The 21,448-nt window shown below is 44.1% G+C and overlaps 1 protein-coding gene across 2 annotated transcripts; it reads left to right on the top strand.

The window, feature by feature from the left end:
* Positions 1-7,969: 7,969 nt before the first annotated feature.
* Positions 7,970-20,536, top strand: LOC100381809 (Pyridoxine/pyridoxamine 5'-phosphate oxidase 1 chloroplastic). 2 transcript variants are annotated; one of them, NM_001327881.1, is made up of 13 exons: positions 8,001-8,442; positions 8,524-8,562; positions 9,342-9,509; positions 9,594-9,699; positions 11,764-11,924; positions 12,031-12,273; positions 12,351-12,439; positions 12,548-12,598; positions 12,678-12,768; positions 17,467-17,571; positions 17,697-17,767; positions 19,864-19,959; positions 20,062-20,532. In NM_001327881.1, the coding sequence occupies exons 1-13, from the start codon at positions 8,074-8,076 to the stop codon at positions 20,126-20,128; spliced, it is 1,656 nt and encodes a 551-aa protein (NP_001314810.1). In that variant the 5' UTR covers positions 8,001-8,073; the 3' UTR covers positions 20,129-20,532. The 2 variants fall into 2 exon arrangements, 1 of the variants encoding a protein (NP_001314810.1); XR_552413.4 differs by lacking the exon at positions 17,697-17,767 and having other exon boundaries at positions 7,970-8,442; positions 20,062-20,536.
* The last annotated feature ends 912 nt before the right edge of the window (positions 20,537-21,448 follow it).

Genomic DNA, 21,448 nt, shown 5'->3' with positions numbered 1-21,448 from the left:
CAATGGACATATCTCGAAAGTATCTCCCCTTCATGTTTTCAAGGTGACTTTGCCCAATAGTTGACTTTCCGAAGACTGAATGGCTTGGTCGCCATGGCCGATCTTCGGAATCTTCACCCCCGCTATCTACATCGTAACTGTCACTCTCACCAGTATCTTCAGATAAACCTTCTAAAATCTCCCTTGTAATCTTCTCCGTATTCGTCTTTACCATTGACTCAAGAAAACCCAGATGCATCTCTTCAGAAAGGCTCAGCTTCATCTCGGCAGCAACCTTCTTCTCCTCAGACATTCCTTCGGAATTCTTGCCTCTCGCTTCCGAAGCTTAGAACTAGGGAGGCAACCAAATATTTGTAGGCAGAAAACTATTTGAGCAGGTAAAACAGATGGCAAGAGAGCGTGCCGAATAAATTGTGGCGAACCCGTATTTATAAACCTATTATGTCGGAGACTGGAGGGCCCCATTTGCCAATGACTGTTGCTATACTAGCAAAAGGAAGGTGTTTTTTCGGACCTTCGGCTCATAGCCTTCGTCCATTTCGCAATCTAAATTTATCATTCTAACAAATTAATATTGCGAGGGGCTACTGTTGGGGGCCTTCGGCTTCCGAAGGTCCTCAAAAACATGATTTAACAATGTTTCTGGAGTAAAGTACATTAACAGGTATCTTCGGACTCGGATCAGAGCCACGGTACGAAGAAGCACAAAGAACACGAAGGTTGGCGCAGAGCCGAAGCTGTGTGTAGAAGAGCTTCGGAATAGCGGCGGAAAAGGAAACCGACTTAAAGATGAAAAACCAGATTAGACCTCGAAGAATTATCATAGAGTTATTGATAAATGTAAAGGGCATTAATGTAATTTTGCGTGGGCTGCGACCCGTGCCTATAAATAGGTGAACAATATCCCCGTACTGTTCACGCTGATTTGACATTGGCTTTTGCGTCACACTTGTGCTTTTACCTTCTCACGAGCTGAAGGTACACTTATAATTTGATATCATTTTTATCTTTCCATCATAATAAAATGAAAATGAGTCGACAATAATACACAACTGTTTATGTTATCTTTATGTTTCATATGATTCCTTCTTCATTATTATATTTTATGCTGATGAAGGTATGTCCTTCATAACCTTCGTCCGAAGATCATTATATCCTTGGGGAAATAATGCTCCGAAGGACGAAGGATGTTAACATTTAACATTTTGTGTTGCCTTGTTCTTGATTCGAAGCATTTGAGAACAAGTCTCCAACACATGCTATCTGTGTTATGGTTACTGAGTAGCTATGATGGAAATCCACAACTATACCATTTAGGATGTATCATGCTATAATGTTGCCAAGAGCAGTGTGGCTTGATGACATCACTGTGTAACTATGATGGATTGCTTCTTTGGAACTATGCTATAATAAAAGATCTTTTTTTCTAGCTTGACTTCTAGCATTGGTTGAGGCATGAGCATGGGGGACTGAGCATGTAATACTCTTCAAAATTCTGCTTCAGTTCTCATATAATCTTTGTTCCACTTTCTCCGTGTGCTATGCCATGATCTAGAATCATCTCTAAACTCTTCTTGAATACTGAATGTTCTGATACTAATATCATAACATCAATTTGTTTAACCAAATATTATATCCTGACCTTCTGTTTCCAAATATTACATCAATTTGCAGCAGTAGGAGGAGGTGGTGGATCCAAGCCTACGCGACGGGTTCAGAGCGAAGGCGCTCCTCAGTAGATGAGACACTAGCATCGCTGATACCTGCTCCCTGTCCTGAAGGTAACATCCATGTCCAACCACTTTCTTGTCAAATGCATCCATCTCTTTTGCTTTAGCAATTGGCATGGGCTCTTCTCAATTTTTATGGAGCAGTTGGCGTTTGGGAATAGCACCAATGATTACTATCTTTCCTAGAGAAAATTGGCAGTTGATAGCCGTGAGATTTTAACGATACTAAGACATTAATTAGTGTAATCTGGATGAAAACTTTCCTTGCATTATTTTTTAGCTGTAACTTACCATAGGATTATGTGGTTTTGGGATTATTTATTTCTCAACCACATGTAGAGATAGGTACTGCCAATTTGCTAGGTGAATGTCCGTGCTATTCCCAAATGCCCTCTGGTTTTAAGAAAGGGACAGTATTTGAGAGCTAGACTGCTAGAGTTCAAAGCAAATTGAGAGGGAACAGTAAGCTATCGAATACTGCCTCTTTCTTAAAACAAGAGGTTCTTCCTCTTGTAAAAAAGAGGGGATATTAGGGAATGGACTTGCTTGTTAATCTCGCTTTGGAGTAGGAGATGGGGAAAAACTTTGTGGTTTATTACTGCTTTTGGGGTATGCCGGAGCAGATTGTGCCTTTAGCGTTTCAGTCATTCTAAGTTACAATTCAGTGTATTGGCTATTGGACATGTTTGCACTTGTAGGTTGGATTAGGATAAAAACAATAACTGACTGGGAATTTGAACCACTGTCTGATTTGGACAGTAATTATTAGTGAGATGCCAAGGCACACTGTCGTTTTGTAACTGGATGCTATTAGGGGTCAAGTATAGTGCTTTTATATGGTTTGAGTTGCCAAGCTTAGTTAATGAACCATGAACAATAATATTCTATTACTTTTTAATTGCAGTTAGCCAGTTACTTATCAAAGTGGGATTCTTATTACAGCTGTGGGACATTCTTGTAGAGAACAATTAGGACATTATGGTTATGTTTTATGCCTATTTTTTCTGCCATCCTTTTGCTTTTGCATTATGATTATGTGGTAAAAGAAATATTCAACGGCTCCATATTGGAATGTTTCTATGGAATTTCACTGTAGGCAGACATTATGGAGGTCCATTCTCCATTGAACACTCTATGGTGTCTTGAGGTAATTACAAACTAGCTTGAACTGTACCGCTTCAAAAGCTAAACCTGAACTGAAGTCAGATGTCTTCCAAGTTCTCGGAGGCTTAAGTGCGTAACATAGAGTGTTACACTTTTTATTGTACCGACTACCCTATAAATCAGTCAAATCATGTACCACTTATTGACCACAACATTAATGTTGCCAGGCTTACTCCCCTTGGCGAACCTCCTTCACCAAGAGCTGCACATGTAGCAACTGCTGTTGGAACCATGGTGGTCATTCAGGTACCTAGCTTAGCTGTGTCAATTTTGTTGTCAGGTCAGTGCTGATGCAATAGCGAATATCACCTATCCTTCGCATTTTGTTTCTTTTAGGGTGGAATTGGTCCTGCTGGCTTATCCGCTGAGGACCTTCATGTTCTTGATCTTAAACAACAACGACCGCGATGGCATAGGTGGATTCTCTTGCTACTCTACTATGGTTTAAATTGGGACTTTTAGTTTGACTGTTTGATGAGGATTCTATTTCTTTTGCACAGAGTGGTGGTTCAAGGTCCTGGTCCATGGTATGGACATGTGATGGCCTTAGTTTGTCAACGATTCTTATTGATAATTGGTGGCAATGATGGTAGGAAATTGCTCATGTCTGTCATGTCTAGATCATTGCTACATACAGATCATTCTAGCTGATCGATGTTGATAGTAAGACTACATCAATGTTTCAGGAAAACGACCCCTGGCAGATGTATGGCCCTTGATACTACGGCCAAGCCATATGAATGGAGAAAACTTGAACCGGAAGGTGAAGGGCCACCACCATGCATGTAAGTGCCCCAATAATACTGAGGAAACTTTACTCCTTTTAGATTCTACTTAAATCATTGAGCTTAAGAGTAACTCCAAGAGTTTCTATATCCTTATTGATAGAAATAGAGATTTTGGTCCTCCAACAGCTTCTTTAACTAGATGTCCAAATATTGCTATCCTCTATTCCAGATTTCTGGCTAGGCAAAGATGCAGAGCTATATTGACTTTATAGTGTGCACAAGATATAGAAAAACTGTTGGAAGATGAAAAGATATAGAGAGGGATTTTTCTCTCCAAATGATGATTTAGGATGCGTTTGGTTGCAATGACAGGACGGGACGGGATGGGACGATCCCTCAAATAAGGTTGTTTGGTTCAGTGTTAAGGGTTGGGACAGGACTATCCTAGGGTTGTCCCTAGTTATCCCTCAAAATTGGAGGGACGAGAGAGGACGCCAGGGGACGTCCGTGTCCTGTTTATCCCACAACCAAACGCATTAGAGAGTGAGTTTAAAGAAGACTCATGGAGATGCCTTCAGTTTCGTGGCTTGATGATGCTGCATACATTAATGAGCTGCTTTTGATTCGCGTTAAATTGCTTCATAATTTCTAATAAAGCTCCCAGTGCTTCATAATTTGTAATAAACCTCTAGGGAGATGGAGACGGAGGTGAGTGCGCGGGACGTTATGGCCATGAAGGATCACATAGATCTCGAGGCCTCGCAGTCGCAGCAGCCCAGGAAGCTACCGCCCAAGGACCTCAAGGAGATCGCCGGGAGCTTTTGGCTTGTCGCCTCGATGTTCAGCAAGAAGTGGCAGAATTGGAGGGGCAAGTAGAAGCTCAAGAAGTAGGAGGCCGTAGGCAGCAAGGCGGCGACAATGCCCCCACCGGAGAAGCCATCCAAGCCGTCGTTCCTCCGGCGTAGCCGCTTCCGCCTTGGGGAAGCTAGCTCCGAGTTCGCCGGCGGCCAGCGCTCGTGCGACACAGACCCACAATTCTCCTTGGATGCTGACCGCATGTCCGTCAGTGACATGGGCTTCTCCTGGGACGAGCCCCGTGCGTCGTGGGACGACTGAACCGTGTAACAGAGAGTCTCAAGTTCTATAGATCTTCACTTCCCCTGCTTGTTCTACATTTCACGATCCTGACTGATATTTCTTTTTATCATATTAGGGCTGAGATGTATATATACTGGTAAGCACTCATCACTTCCATTATTGTGTTTTTCTTTAGATGTTAGGGGGAAAATGAAGAGGACAATTTCTGTTCAAAGATATGTGCATTATATTGTATACGCAATTGCTATTGCTATCAATATAAATTTAACAAACTTCATTAATTCAGGCAATACAACTTTGGAGAATGCAAGTTGTGTTTCTGCCTCTCAGCCAGTGTAGCTATATCTGATTTAAATCATACTCTGTTACAGGGTTCCACAAATGTTGGAAAATCTGCATTTATCAGTGCAATGCTAAGTATGCCTTTCCTATTATTAATATTTGTCTTAAAATCCTTTATGTAGTGGTTACCATCTAAACAATGCTGCTCGTTTTTCCCACACTAATTGTTGGAGGTCCTTCTGTTGTAGGAACAATGGCGTACAAGGACCCGGTGGCAGCGACAGCTCAAAAATACAAGCCAATACAATCTGTTGTTCCTGGAACAACCCTTGGCCCTATTCAAATTGAATCATTTTTAGGCGGAGGGGTATGAAGGGTCTCTTATCATGATCCTTTGATGCAATACAATCATCTTTATGCATGCACAATGCTCGATATGAACTGATCCAAAATATTTGTTCTCTCTAATTACATCACTATGTTTTGTATCTTCTACTTAGAGTCCAATTTGAAGTCTACTAACATATCCTTGCACACAGAAATTGTATGATACACCTGGAGTCCACCTTCACCATAGGCAGGCAGCAGTTATCAAAGCTGATGATCTGCCTTCTCTTGCACCACAAAGTCGTTTGAAAGGGCGATGTTTTCCCGTATGTACATTCCATCTGGTTGAACACATGTTCCTTTCTCTAAATTTTCGCATTAATCTTTTTCTTCAGAACATGATGTTATGTTTAGGCTAATGATACAGATGTTGAATTGAACAATGCTCTCTTTATAGTGTGTCTGATTGAACAATGCTCTCTTTATAACAAATCAAAACATTATGCCTTCTAACAGATACTAAATTTCAGAACATGTGTCTGATTGAATTCTACACCAGTTCTTGGAAGAGAAAGCCTCACCAAGTCATCATCTTCAGGTTTGTTATTGCTTAGATGCAAATCATCGTTAGTTAACTTTTTGTGTTGAAGTAACTGTTTGGTTGAGAAAATTGGTTGCCTATCTTCTATTTTCTCTGTTTTGTTATAGCACCAAGTTGATTTGTGTCTAATTTATAGGAACGATGTTAGCGAAAGTCAATTTAATCTGGTGCTGAACATTGAGTTGCAACAAATCATCGATGGAGACTGAGTCACCGCAGCTAGAAACCACTGTCTCAAGGTGCTGAACATTGAGTTGCAACAAATCATCGATGGAGACCGAGTCACCGCAGCCAGAAACCACTGTCTCAATTTGAGGAGATTTTCCATCTATGTTTGTTAGAAGGCATAATGCCTATTTATCTCTTGTATTCGAACATTTGGCAATTAAGAAATAGAAGATTACTTCCCCAATATCCCTTCTTCCTAATCTCACCTTTCACGGCTTCTGGGGAACAATCACTTGCTATTACTGACTCACATGTCCACTCCTCATATGTGAGATATTGAGGTTGATATATATGTTGTTCGTTTTCATGTAATTGTTGTAAACTAATATTTATCGAATAATTTGTACATCGTCGTAACGTATGGACACTCAACTAGTGTATTTATAATATTGCTTGCTTATGTAACGGTGATCAAGTTTATTATGTCTTGGTTTTTTCTTTTGTTCTACGTCATCAACCTCAACTACGTGTCCTTTGAAGCGTCATTATATCCGTGGTATCTGATACCCGCCAGATACCGACGGGTGTACAAAATCTTACCTACGGTGTAATCGTGACTCGTGACTAGGGATGAAAACGGTTTCGAAATTTTTCGGTTTTCCGAAAACCGTTTTCGATTTTTAGCCGACCGAATTCAGAGGTAACGGTATTTTCGAAAACGGTATCGGTTGTCGGAATTTTATATCGGAATCGGTATCGAAACCGGTTTGGCATTTTACCGACTGTTTCCTCCGGTTACCGAATTTAACCGGAATTTACCAAATATATAATTCGGAATTTTCCGAAATTTAAAATTAAAAACAAGATAAGCGGGCAAAGCCCACATTTTCACTCTGGCCCAAGCCGTCGGTCTCGTGCCGGTCTGAACTTTGGTTATTACCTGCGGTAGGGTATCTATTTATATAGAAGAATTTGTGCACCGTGCAGTTTACTAAGCGAGGTGGGACTAAGCTGACGCAACGCTCCCTAGTGCCGCTCTGCTACATTGCGCTAATGGGCTGCAAGGTTCGCTAATGGGCTGCAAGGTGGACGTTGCGTGCGCGGTGCGTTTAGATGGCCGGAGCAACGTGCGTGCGTTTATATATATATATATATTATATGTCTCTATATATATTGTATTTGTTTTTAAAGTCGAGCTGTTTGAGTTGACATTTTTTAACATAATTAGAGCACAAAAAGGTTGAACTTTTGATCTTTGTAAATTGTGAACTTTTGGTCTTTGTTGTATTGTGAGCTTGTTATGTTATATGTTTACCGATCGTATTTTAGATTTCGATCGTTACCGGTGTATTTTCCGTACCGAACTTTCGTTTCCGAAGTTTCCGAAATACCGATATCGTTTCCGTTTTCGGAGTTACCGTTTTCGATTTCATTTCCGATAAAAAATATGAAAATGATAATGGTTTTAGTGTTTACCGACCGTTTCCGACCGTTTTCATCCCTACTCATGACTAAGACCAACTCCAGCAACGCTCCCCATCCCACTCCGCATCCGCATTTTGCACGGTTTGAGGCACTATTGCGCTCTCCAGCAGGCTCCGCATCCCTCTCCGCAAAATAGACGCCGTGTCCCTGCACTCCCCATTTCCACGCTTTCTCTCTCCTCTCCGCAGCTCTCTGCGTGCGCGCGCGCCTGCTGGCGGGCCCCAGGTGTCATAGACTGCATGCGGAGTGGGATGGGGAGTGTTGCTGGAAACGGAGACGGATACGGAGAGGAGAGAGAATCTGTTGGCCGCGCGTTTTAGGGATACGGAGAGGGAGTCTGCTGGAGTTGGTCTAAGAGCGTGATCCATTGCCATCCTAGCTGTTGCACTGTGCCTGTGCCTGTGCCTGTGCCTGTGCCTAGTGGCATCTGGCATGTGAACCAGTTGAGCCAGTCCGCCGAGGCAGCGCCGCAGCGGTCCCGGACCAGAGGATGCTGGCCGCCGTCGCGTCCAGAACCCGCAACAAATCGGCCACCACCGTCCTCTCCCTTGCTATGCCATTCCTCCTCTCCGCCGCCAGCGCCAGCACCACCACCAACCCTCATCCTCTCTCCCCGTTCCCTCGCAGCCAGAACAATAGCCGCGTCCACCGCCTGCAACTTCCGGCACGCCGCCTCCCCAGCTTCCCCGCGGTTGCTCCGGGCGCTTCCTTTGCTCCCCTCCCGCAGAGGCTAGGCATGGCGTCGCTGGCGGCGTCAGCGGCCGCCGCGGCGGAGGTGACGCACCTCACGCAGCGCGACGCGGCGGAGATCGACGAGCAGCTCATGGGCCCGCTCGGGTTCAGCGTCGACCAGCTCATGGTCAGGGGATTCCCACCTCCCAGTTGCTGTTTTCCGGGTTTTTTTTGCTGGTGGCTGATCATCAAATTGTTGTGCTTTTAGGAACTTGCTGGATTGAGCGTTGCGGCAGCCCTTGCGGAGGTAAGGCCATCGGGCACTGCGTGCTGCTCTCCAACTGAATTTGCAATGTTTTATTAGTTTCTTCTGTTTAATGTGCCTCAACCTCAGCAAATCAGGAGATTTGGCAAACGGACCAAAAATATCCATGTCCATTTACCATTTTTAATGTTAGTGATCCTGGTTCCTCGATTATGAGGTTTAGTTTGGAAATCAGGCTTCTGTAGGTTTTGCAAATTGTATCGTATACATGCTGTCACTTGTTTGGTACTCTCCTGCCTGACTTGATCAAGTAGAAGGTAGTTATTTTAGGGGCAGGCTCGTATCAAGGATCCTAAATCTATTCTATGATTGAAATTGAATATAGTAGCTGTTTTTTTTGCGAATGTATTAGTGATGTTGCATAGTTGATGTGTGCTACTCTGCAAGTCATAAAATTTCACAATTAAATTTTACACAAAATTATCAGGATTTGAGTTTAGATATAGATTTGTTTTGCTCTTGTTGAGTGAAATTGGAACTAGCATTTCTTGTTAAGTGATTCGAGATACCTTCTGATGATACCTAAAAGTGCATAAAAGAACTACTTACTGTGTCTGCTTAGATGCGATTTAAGAACTTCCACTAAGTAGTATGAATGGAGGGAAAACCATACAATGTGCTGTATATGTTCTGTAGGACCTCATATTCTGTGCTTACATATATTAGTTTTAGTTTCCCTTCTTAAATCTATCTTTCTTTAAAAATATAAGTTTTGTGCCTGCTCACTTGCTGTTTTCTGCAAATGTTCATAATCAACACAGGTTTACAAGTTGAATGAACATGCAAGGGTACTTGTTATCTGTGGCCCAGGAAATAATGGTGGTGATGGTCTGGTAGCTGCTCGTCATCTTTATCACTTTGGATATAGGCCATCTATTTGCTACCCAAAACGCACACCCAAACCTCTATATTCTGGTCTCGTTACTCAGGTAAACCATCATGCCTCCCTCACTTCTTGGTATGCTGTATGGTTCTCTTTTTCCAATATAACATGAACCCTTCGTGTTTTTTAGCTTGAATCACTGTCGATCCCATTCATACCTGTCGAAGACCTACCTAACGAATTACCACGGGAGTTTGATGTTATTGTTGATGCAATGTTTGGTTTCTCATTTCATGGTATATCTGCTTTTTGTATCCTTCCTTGCTGTTCTAATTGTGTTTCTGATTTAATGTCAAGCTTGAGCCACCGAATAATCTTTTCTCTGTTTGCTACATGTACGTCACTCCCACTAAGGAGTATCTACAATTTAAATATATTCATATGTTTGAAATATAATATATTTTGTACTTTTTATAGGAAATCTAAATAAAAATAATTTATTGCATTCTAAGTGCCATTTAATTTCATCTAGGGGTTGTTTGGATCCCTTCATTTTGGAGGAATTGGAATCTACTTAAAAGAGTAGCCTATTTAGTTTGGAATTTGATATTCCACCACTTTCCAAAGTTTAGATATATGTCCATCTCCAATTCATAGGGTGGAGGATGGAAATTGATTTTATGTATCACCAGACTATGTTTTCTACTCTGTAACTTATAACACGCTCTTTGGCTCGCTCTCTAGTAGTAGAAATGTATCACATAAATATCTCTCCCATATTGCCAACAATAGTATTACAAATATTATCCGTATAAAATGTATTAGCTTAATTGATTTGTGTCTAAATTACTATTAGGTCCCGTTTGTTTCGTTGGAATTGAATTCCATTTTAATAATTATAATTTAGACAAAACTAATTAAGTTCATATATTTATATATGTAATATATTTGTATATTATCCTAAATCATATGAGCGAGATAGTTATATACTATATTTATGTTATAGCGAAGCAAGTAGAAGAGTGTGTTATAAGTTGTACATCGGAAAAATAGCATGTAAATCTATAGAATCAATTTCCATCTCTCATCCCATGAATTTGAGATAGGCTTATATGATAACTTTGGAAAGTGGTGGAATGTCACATTCTAAAAAAATAGTCTGTTCCATTAGTAAGATTCCAATTCCTCAAAATGAAAGGAAACAAACGGGACTTTATTAGAATAGAATTCAATTCCAAGGATCCAAACAGAGCCTAGGGAAAATTGATTTTTAATCTCATGTGCATTGAATACATTGTCAGAGTTGTTTAAGAGGACTATAATAATTTTAAATTTGCAAAATTATAGTATGGTTTGCAAATTTAGAATATATTTTAATTTTTAATAGAAAATTTCAGTTGCGCATAGGAGTAAAGAACCTAAAAGTCAATTTGGTATGAAGCATGTTAGATGGACATAGTGAAAATGGTTTAGTTTAGTTCAAAGCTATAACTAAGTGCTATTAATCTTTGTTTACTTACAGAAAGTCATTTAGTTTTTTTTTTGAAATTTTAAATCCATTTGTAAATTTAAAACAGAAAATATGTTGATCATGTCGCCATGTCAACTAAAACCACTCTAAATTTGGGTGAAACTTGAAAAGTGAACCGTTTTTATAGTTGGTTGCCCTGTTCTTAAGGCGTCGCCTAGGCGACGCCTAGCCTAGCGTCTAGGCGGAGGTCCAACGCCTAGGCGCCTTGCCCGCCTACCTCGTCTAGGCGTCGCCTATGCGCCGCCTAGGCGTCCAGGCGGTGGTCCAACGCCTTGGCTCGCCTTACCGCTTTAAAAACCAGGGTTGGTTGAAAGGTGAATGGTTTTGCAATTGAGGGTTGAAAGCTGGACTCAACCCATAGTTGAGGGTTGTAAAACAGACTTTTTCTCAATTGTCAATTAGCATGGGAAACCAATTAGAGCTGTATTACACAGACATTGAGCAAAGTGATAGATAATCTTTCAGTTGAAACGATAATGTTTCTCAGAATGAGAATGTGGTTACTATCCAGTTTCTACTGAACTTTTGGTAAAATCATTTTGAGGTAATATGCTGGATTCTTGTTCTTTATCATGCAATTTTTTTGGACTGAATATTACAGAGTAATTTAGGGGGGCAAGTGTGTGTGTATCCTGGTTCAATGCAGCAATATTATATCAATTAAGGACAGGTTGATAATTAAGAAAAATGTTGGCAGTGCTATCATTTAGAGTAAATTGAATCTATTGAAATCAAATGAGTATGCAATTGTATACCTGACATGAATCAATGATGCTTCTTAACATTTTTACTTTTTTTTTTCACTGTGGAAATCTTTGATCTGTTACAGGAACACCCAGACCACCCTTTGATCATCTTATCCAAATGCTTGTTTCATTGAGTGATATTCAAAATCCAGATAAGCGCCCAGCAATTGTTTCTATTGATATCCCTTCTGGATGGCATGTTGAAGAGGGAGATGTCGATGGAGGCATTAAACCTGATATGCTGGTTAGCGTCCTACTTAGAAGCTTTCTGGATTATAATTCATCTACCAACATAAGAACATGCTGTTTGAAAATTCCAAATTTCATCTTTAAGTAATTGACATGTCTAGGTGTCATTGACTGCACCTAAGCTCTGTGCAAAAAAGTTCACTGGCCCACACCATTTTCTTGGGGGAAGGTTTGTCCCCCCACCTATTTTAAACAAATACGGACTTCAGCTTCCTCCTTACCCTGGCACATCAATGTGTGTGAGAATTGGAAAAGCTCCATCTGTTGAAATTTCATCTCTCAGGGAGAACTATATTTCCCCTGAACTTCTTGAGAGTCAAGTGATGTCTGATCCATTTGATCAGGTATGGCCAGGAAATATCCATCCTTTTATTTGAAATTTTTTTTATTGTTAATAAATGGTTCTATCATATATATGTAGTTCCTTAAATGGTTTGATGAAGCAGTAACAGCCGGTCTGCGTGAGCCCAATGCAATGGCTTTGACAACTGCCAACAAGGAAGGAAAACCGTATGGCTATTTGTTATTTAATAACATATTTCATTCTGCTAAGCTGGTTAACAACATTGTAATTGAAATTTGATATGATAATTATTTGTCCAACTATTTTATCTTCAGTTCTTCGAGGATGGTTCTTTTAAAGGGAGTTGATAAACAGGGATTTGTTTGGTATGTGGCATAAAGTTTGTTGTCCCTGTGGAATTCCATAGAAATTTGAGTCATGGTTTGATAATTTTATTTTGTACAGGTATACAAATTATGGTAGCCGGAAGGCGCATGACTTGTGTGAAAACCCTAACGCAGCACTCCTTTTCTACTGGAATGAGATGAACCGTCAGGTGACTATCAATCCTTATGGTAGTTTCAAAGGATCTGTTTAGCGCAGTATCACATTGCAACTTGTAAGGGTAAAATAGCAACCTGCATTACAGAACAAATTTAATATCAGTGTTTCTCCATTGGGTTATGTTACCCATTTTTCAAAATCTATAATGAATTGTGGTGTTGATAGTGCCAAATAAGGTCTCATTAACATTTTATTAGGCTGATTTCTTACTTTTATTTAGTTCATTTAGGAATCTACATTTTTTATATTTTACCTTTCTGGTCCCTTTTCGTGTTCTATAGTATGCACCACTTGATTTTGTACCTCTTAATTATTAATTGGATAGGACAAGCCTATTGAATTGGTGAGAAGTCTTCCCATTGAGCCAAATGTCCTGAGTTTGACGTAGCCTCTCTGAGTCTCTGTAAAAATGCAAGGATAAAGCTTGCCTCGGTTATTCCTTTCTTGGATCCCACTCATGTGGGAGCTGCTAGCATTGGCGTGTCCTGTTGGAATGAGTGAAACCCTAACCCTAATCCTAGGTTGGGAATGTATTAATAGAAGAGTTGAGTGGGCCAAAATTCATTACAATAGGAGTATACAGGGAAACCCTAATAATGTAACACCCCCACAGTCACAACTCTATCCTGTACAGATGTTGAGACTGGATCGGAACTCATTGAAAACAGTAGATGGAAGCCTCTTGTTGAATATGTCGGACTGCGAAGTGGTCGGGACGCGGAGAACGCGAACAGCGCCAATGGCGACACGCTCGCAGACGAAGTGAAGGTCGATCTCCACATGCTTCGTGTGTTGATGCTACACGGGGTTGGTGGATAGATAGACCGCATTGACGTTATCACAGTAGAGGAGGGTGGAGAGCTCGAGGTGGCTGTGGAGCTCCTCAAGAAGCTGGCGGAGCCAGGAGGCCCTGGCCATGCCGTTGACCACAACGCGATACTCAGCCTCAGCGCTGGAGCGGGAGACGACGGGCTATCGCTTCGAGGACCAGGAGACGAGGTTGGCACCTAGAAACACAGCGTAGCTGGATATGGATTGGCAGTGTCGGGGCAGCTAGCCCAGTCGGCGTCGGTGTAAACCACTAGCTCAGAAGTCGGGGAGGGTCGAAGGAGAAGACTGAAGTCGATGGAGCCGCGAAGGTAGCAAAGAATCTGCTTGAGAGCGGTGAGGTGGGGCTCCCGCGGGTAGGCTTGAAAACGGTCGGGAAAACCCTCAAACCATTTCCGTTACTGTATTTTTTAGCCGGTAACAGAAAAGTTGGACGGGAAAACGAAATCTATATTACGGGATATCGGTAGCGGAACATTTCGATCGGGAACATGTCGCGATTACGATCGGGAATCGATAATAGAACACGGGAATATCGACTCTGTAACAATTGCATCAATGCATAGGCATAATGGTACAGAGTTTGAATGCAACAATTGTAGCCACTCAGCTTGCTGCGTCAGCTATGCCGTGTTGCTACTCAACTTGTGTCACTGTGCAACAATCACACTCGTGTCAGCTACTCAACTTCCATTACTGTGGAGTGCACACTGCTGTTGCCATAGTGTGCTTGCATGTGTAGTGTGCTAGCTGGTGGTGTCCGCAGGATGGGACGAGCGAATGACATGAGGCGTCGGATGTTGTGGGTGCAGTGGTGCGAGCGAACTGCGGACTGGACTTAGGCCAAACATGTACACGGTGTGTCCGGAGGCCGGATCTATTCCCGGTCGCTGGCCCCCGCGATCGAGAAAATTCGCGCCGAGATGTCATGGGCGGTGTGTGCTTCAATGCTTGCGTGTGCAGCTTATGTACTGGAGCCTAGAGGAGGCTGTAGCCCACCAGCTCGCATCTGTGCTTGCGAACGAGCCAACAAGAAGCCGGGGCAAAGGTCTTGGGCTGTTTGGTAGATGCAGACTAGAATTGTCGGATTGGGTCAGACACTGATGTGGGCCGTAAAAAACAGGAATCCCATCGGGAATTTTCCAGGCCGAAAATACGACCATACGGTAATCATCAATACGGTTGGGAAACAACCATCCCTGATTCCGTTCCTGCTGAAATTTCTCGAATTTTTTCTGTTTCCCGTGTATTCCTGAAAAACGATATACAGTCGGTTTACACAGTATACAAAATCAATCGGGACATGATTTTCTTGTCCCGTTTTCATGCCTACCCGAGGGGTGGGCAAGTGAAGGTACACCTGCTGAATAGCGTAGGCGATGTGTGGTCGGGAAAATGTGATGTACTGGAGAGCGCCGGTGAGGCTCCGGTAGGCTGTCATGTCGCTGACCGGGGGCTCGTTGTCGTCGGAGAGCTTCGCCCAAGTGTCGACAGGCATCGAGTAGGGCTTGCAGTCGGACATGCTAGCTCGCTCCAGAACGTTGAGGGCGTACTGGCGTTGGTGGAGGAAGAGGCCCTAGGGCCGCCGCTCCACGGTGACCCAAGGAAGTGGAGAGGGCCCAGGTCCATCGCGAACTCGCGCTGAAGGACGGTGATTGTGCGCTGCAGGAGGGCGGCATTGGACGCTGTGAGCACGATGTCGTCGACATAGAGGAGGTAGGCGGTGTCGTCGCCGTGCCGATGTATGAATAGGGACGTGTCTGACTTGGCCTCGACGAAGCCAAGGGAGATCAAGTAGGAGGTGAAGCGATTGTACTAAGCCCTTAGCGGTGCTCGAGGCCATACAGAGAGCGGTTCAGCCCATACTCGAGCGTGTGGAGTCGATGAAGCCAGTCAGCTGGCTGCAGTACACCGTCTCGATCAGAGTGCTGTGCAGGAAGACATTCTTGACGTTCAGCTGGTGGACCTCCCAGTCCTGAGAGAGGACGAGAGAGAGGACGACCCGAACGGTGGCGAACTTGACGACGAGGCTGAAGGTCTCGTCGTAGTGCACTGTGGAGCGCTGAGTGAAGCCCCAAAGGACCCAACATGCCTTGTAGCGGTCGAGTGAGCTGTCAGAGGTGAGCTTGTGGCTGAAGATTCACTTGCCAGTAACCAAGTTAGTGCCCGGGGGACACGGCATCAAGTCCCAAAGGGGATTGGCGAGAGCAGCACAAACATAAAGAGGGGACATGTGAGGGAGTCGGAGCAGCATTGGCCATGAGCACTAGCCGGTCGATAGAGCGGAGAACGCCGGTCAAGGGACACATCACCATCGAGTGGACGTGGTCGGGGTCGCGGTGGATAGTGACTGGATGGTGCACCGGCTGCTCGTCACGGGAGCGAGTTGAGGCATGTGCTGGCTCAACGGAGGGGACCGGGGGATCGCACACACGTCGTTGGTAGACGTGGACCACCCAATCGGGGGAGATGGGGGGGGGGGCGAGGGAAGCCAGGTGCCAGCCTCTAGTCAACGAGGACCAAGGGGCCGAGGTAGGGGTCTTGGGAGCGAAAGGAGAGGTGGGTCTGGAGGCGCCGATGATGGTGGGATACTGTAGGATGGCGCCGTTAGGAGAGCCAGCTGTGGGGGACGTGGCGAAGAAGCACCCGGGCCCGATCACATGGAGATGGTCTTGGTCCAGGGGCTGTAGAGCAACGACCACATCGAAGCGGCGAGACCGGACATGATAGTGAGGGCCCACGTAGGGTCAAAGAGAGGGAGGAGTGGCGTGGTGGTCGATTCCGCGGCGAGGGAGTGGGCCGCGTGGGGATAGGGGAGAGGGTTGTGTGAAGGTGTCGACGGTGAGGGCCCATGCCGAACCTGGGGTTGTGCAGTGCAACAAGGAAGGTGCTGCGCAGCTGCTCGATGATGCCGTGGGGAGCAGCGGTGCAGGAGGAAGAAAAGGAGTGTCGTCCGTGCGGGCGCCAGGAGGAGTTGCGACCGCAGGGAAGGAGAGGGCGATAGTCACTCTGCCGCAGGGGGTCGCCCTCCTGGAGAAGGAGGCCGCCGCACCGCCTCTGGTGGTCGCGCTGACGGAGGGGGCTGTGGTGGGCAAATAGCCGCTGACGACGGCGAGGAGGTCACGGGTGGCGGGCATGCACGAGGAGAACGGTGCAACCCACGTAGATGGGAGAGGAAGCAGCCCGCGTCCGTCGGTGTGGGGGAGAGTGGGCCTACCTTCGTTGGCGCAAGGGAGAGGGGTAGGCGTGCCAGACCCGAGGAGGGGAGGCAGTTTGCCTCTGATGGCGCGGGGTCGGAGGGGGAGTGTCCGGCGGATGGAGTAGGCTGGCGCAGGTATACCAGGGAGGGGAGGGCCACCACCGGTGGAGCAGGGCTCCAGAGAAGGTCCGGACGACGTGCTTGTCGCTGGAACCGCGCAGCCGTGGTTGGGGAGAGGCCGCCGGCGGTGCAGGGAGTGTCCGCCATGGCTGAGGGAGGGGCAGCGGGGGGAGGGAGGTCCGGCGGTTGGGGAAGCCGGCGGCTGGGTGGTAGCCCGACGGCTGGGGGAAGGAGGTCGGCGACTGTAGGAAAGGAGGAAAAAAGACCTAGCTCTATACCATGTTGGAATGAGTGAAACCATAACCCTAATTCTGGGTTGGGAATGTATTAATAGAAGAGTTAAGTTGGCCAAAGCCCATTACAATAGGGAAACCCTAATAATATACTCTAACATGTCCCTCTTAATTGTTAACTGGATCTCAGTTACACTAATGCATGCAGTACTATTCTTCTGTGAAAGGGACATGGAATGAACCACAATGCATAACGGGGCCTATAAGACTGCATATTGCAGGCTCTAATTGGCTGATACGTGGGATGCAGGTAAGAGTTGAAGGGTCAGTTGAGAAGGTTCCAGAAGCTGAATCAGATAAATATTTCCACAGCCGCCCACGTGGAAGTCAGCTTGGTGCCATAGTCAGCAAGCAGGTACTGTGGTTTTGTAGTATTACAAGCTTAAACTTTCTGTTTCCACATCTTTTACCGGAATGATTAAATGTAAGTCTATCTACTGAGAAGAAAAAACGTAAATTATTAATTATGGTATTTAACAGAGTACTGTAATTGCTGGAAGAGAAGTTCTTCAACAGGATTACAAGAAATTGGAACAAAAATATTCTGATGGGTGAGTTAAACATGACAAGTGTCCATAGTTGGTATTCATGACATTCTATTTTTCCTTTTCGATCCATGAAAAATTCCTTTTAAGCTGCTTTATTTGCTGACAGTTCATTTGCCATTTTATCACATGGATATAGTATTTTGTTGTCATAGTATTGGTAACACAAATATTATGCTCCCTCTAATTTTTGTAAGGCATGGTTTGTCGTCTTCATCGCCCCCTTTATGGCCTCAAGCAGGCTTCTCGTGCTTGGTTTTAGCGTTTTGCTTATGTGGTCACAACTGCTGTTTTTTCTACCAATTCTCATGATCCTGCGCTGTTTGTGCACACTTCTCGGGGTCGGACTCTTCTCCTTTATGTTGATGATATGCTCATCACTGGAGATGATCCTGAGTATGTCGCCTCTGTTAAGGCACGTCTTAGTGAGTAGTTTCTCATGTATGATCTTGGTCCTCTCCGTTACTCTTGGGATAGAGGTTTCCTTTTCGTCTGAGGGCCTTTATGTATCTCAAGAAAAGTACACTCATGATCTGCTTCATTGGGTTGCTATTACTGATCACCGGACTTTTGAGACTCCCATGGAGCTCAATCTTCACTTTAGTATCAATGATAGTGAGCTTCTTGATGACCCTACATGCTATCGACATATTGTAGGGAGTCTTGTTTATCTCGTGTCACTCGTCCTGATATTTCATATGTTGTGCATATCTTGAGTCAGTTTGTTTCGGCTCCCACCTAGGTCCACTATAGTCATCTTCTCATGTTCTTTATTAACTTCGTGGGACTATCTCGCTATTCTTTCCATGCTCTGGCTCCTTGCAACTTTATGTCTACTGTGATGCGACTTGAGCTAGTGATTTCTCAGATCGTCGGTCTCTTTCTGCCTATTGTGTTTTTCTTGTTGGTTCCCTCATTGATTGGAAGAGTAAGAAACACTTAGCAGTTTCTTGTTCGAGTATAGAGGCTGAGTTGCGTGTTATGGCTACAATGGTTGCTTGCTGATTTTGGTGTTTCTGTGTCTATACCAACTTCTCTTTCGTCTGATAGTACTGGTGCTATTAGTATTCCTCGTGATCCGGTAAAGCATGAGCTTACTAAGCATATTGGTGTGATGCTTATTATACACGACTACACGAGCACATGTTCAAGATATATTATTGATCTTCGCTATGTGTCTTCAAAGCTTTGGCTGATTTCTTCAGCAAGGCACAAACCAGAGCTCAGCGTCGATTCTATCTCTTCAAACTCAGTGTGGTTGATCCACCCTGAGTTTGAATTGGGGGGGGGGGATGTTAGATAAGATTCTATTTTCCTATTGTAACTCTATTTCTCTATTGTATATAGATAGGTCTTCATGCTGTATCTGTGTATATATATTTTCTTTAGAGCCTCATATTGAATAAAGTGCTATTCATAACATATAATAATGTCAACTGGGCTAGAGGACACTGAAAGTGAGGTCGCTTTGCTAGTGGACACCGAAAAAAATTGATTAGCTGGTGGATACTGTGACAAATTTGCTGGAAGACAATAGACACATTAAAATATTCATTTCTTGCTCGTGAGGTGAGAGGACAGCTGTAAAATGTTGTTTTTTCCCCTATCTCTTTCTTCTTTTTCTCTTCTTTTCTATTCCTTTTCAATTGAAGATCTTCCTGCTCTTCGTTCCGGCCATCCTGACCTCTAGTCTGTCGCTACCCATGCCCCTGTGACCTGCCTGTTAATTCCTGTCCTTTCCCTGATGCTGCGCCACCAGCCGCCTAATTGCCGCGCGCTGCTTGCTACTGTGCCGCCGGTGGCAGAGGTCCGCATCCTCGTAATCCCTTCCTAACACGACATGAGAGGAATTTAATGAACTGTTCCTTGAATTGCGCCAAGTGGGTTGTGGAGTATATCTCAAAGTCTTGGAACCACTGCGTTGGCATTAGTGGGCATGCTTACGAATCTTCAGTTAGATGCCTATCAGCGGCACCTTGGTCAAAGCTGCTAAACTTTGATAATATTTGATTATGTGAAGAAAATTGTAGGTACCGAATTCTGGAACTGGCTGTGTTATCTGAAGTGTTAAATCTGAATCCCCTGGCTGTGTTTAACTGCAGGAGCTTGATTCCAAAACCTGAATATTGGGGTGGCTACAAATTGACACCGACACTTTTTGAGTTCTGGCAAGGACAACAGTCTCGACTGCATGACCGGTATGCTTCGATCATCCTTCAATCTGTTATCCATTTTCACTGAAAAATCCTGTATGCCCCAGAACGGGATGGCATGTATGTTGATACGTGTGATGTAAACAGGTTACAATACTCGCAGAGAGAAGTAGATGGGAGCACAGTGTGGCACATCGAGAGGTTGTCCCCTTGACTGTTAGCCTGTCAACACTTCGGTAATAGCGTTGAGGTTATCACCAGCAACCAAATCTTCTCCAGCTGCAAGATGTGCGAACTGCCCCAAGATGTTACCGTGGTGATTAGATCCCGTGTTTGAGTACCGCAGCCCAGAAGCTCAGTTCTGTGCGGACACCCTTTTCAGTTTCCACTTGGGCCTTCCATTGTAGCGGTGGGTGAGGAGAGAGTGAAGTGCTTTGCAAAGTCATCAGATCTCTTTTAGGCCCTTGCGTTTCTCTTCCGTAAATGGTATCCATCGAACCAGGTTTCTAAATCCTGCCGATTGTGAACTTGTGCCGTGATACACTAGTACTGCGGGAATAATGATCTTGGGATGGCATTGTCAGCACCGTGCTAGTAAATAAAGATGCAATTTGATTTATTCCTTTGGCCCAGCGTCATGATTTTGTTGTGTTTCACATCTGTTGGTACTGCGGCATGCTACTGGTTGAAACTGTGTTTGTGCTGCACCATCCTGTGCGCAAAATAATACAGCGGCCAATAGGCCATGTCGCCGCATTGGATGTGCATTGCACTTTTGTTTCAAGCAAGCAGGTTCGCACCATGGTTTTAAATCTCCCGCTGTACAATTTAGCCGCTATCTCCCGCTATAGCTCCATTTGGAACTATCTCCAAGAGAACACACAAAATCTTCCTAAAACCAATATTAGAGATGAAACCCAATTTTTTATTACTCCAACAGCACCCTCTTCATGCCCGCATTTTTTCGTGTCCCACATATATGACCTGTCGTCCCACAAATATGAGGGAGAAGAAATCTCTCCCAAGCGCCTCGTACATGCATTTTAGTGTGTGAAAATCACGTCGCACAATATGCTGCGATCTAGAAGGTGAAATCACGTATGTTTGTTTAATATGGGCCAAGCCCTTCTATCGAGTGAAAACATGGCTGATGCAACAAAAAAGGCCAATTCATGCCTAGGGTTTTTTTAGCTGTCCCAATTTTCACTTTAGTCTTCTATTTGAGGAACTGCTGGAGTAACTACGGAATCTTAAGAGCTGAGTCAGTTGGTCGCTATTGAGAAATTTCTAATCGCAAATGTCTCGTGTAGGGCGTTCCTCTTTCTGGACGCCGGGTCCAGCATACGCTACAGTTGGTGGACCACGATGTCCTATGGCGACTACGGACGCCTAAGAGCTGAGTTAGCTAGAATTCCTATTTTTCATTAATCTAGACCACAAATAATTCTATAAAATAAAACCTATGTAAATAACTAAATAACAATGTGCAAAATATATTTTGTCTAAGTATTGCTATCTGTACCGCAAAAGAGTT

This window comes from Zea mays, chromosome 1 (assembly GCF_902167145.1).
Source record: "Zea mays cultivar B73 chromosome 1, Zm-B73-REFERENCE-NAM-5.0, whole genome shotgun sequence".
Classification (NCBI taxonomy): Eukaryota; Viridiplantae; Streptophyta; class Magnoliopsida; order Poales; family Poaceae; genus Zea; species Zea mays.
This window is presented reverse-complemented; position numbering and strand designations above follow the sequence as displayed.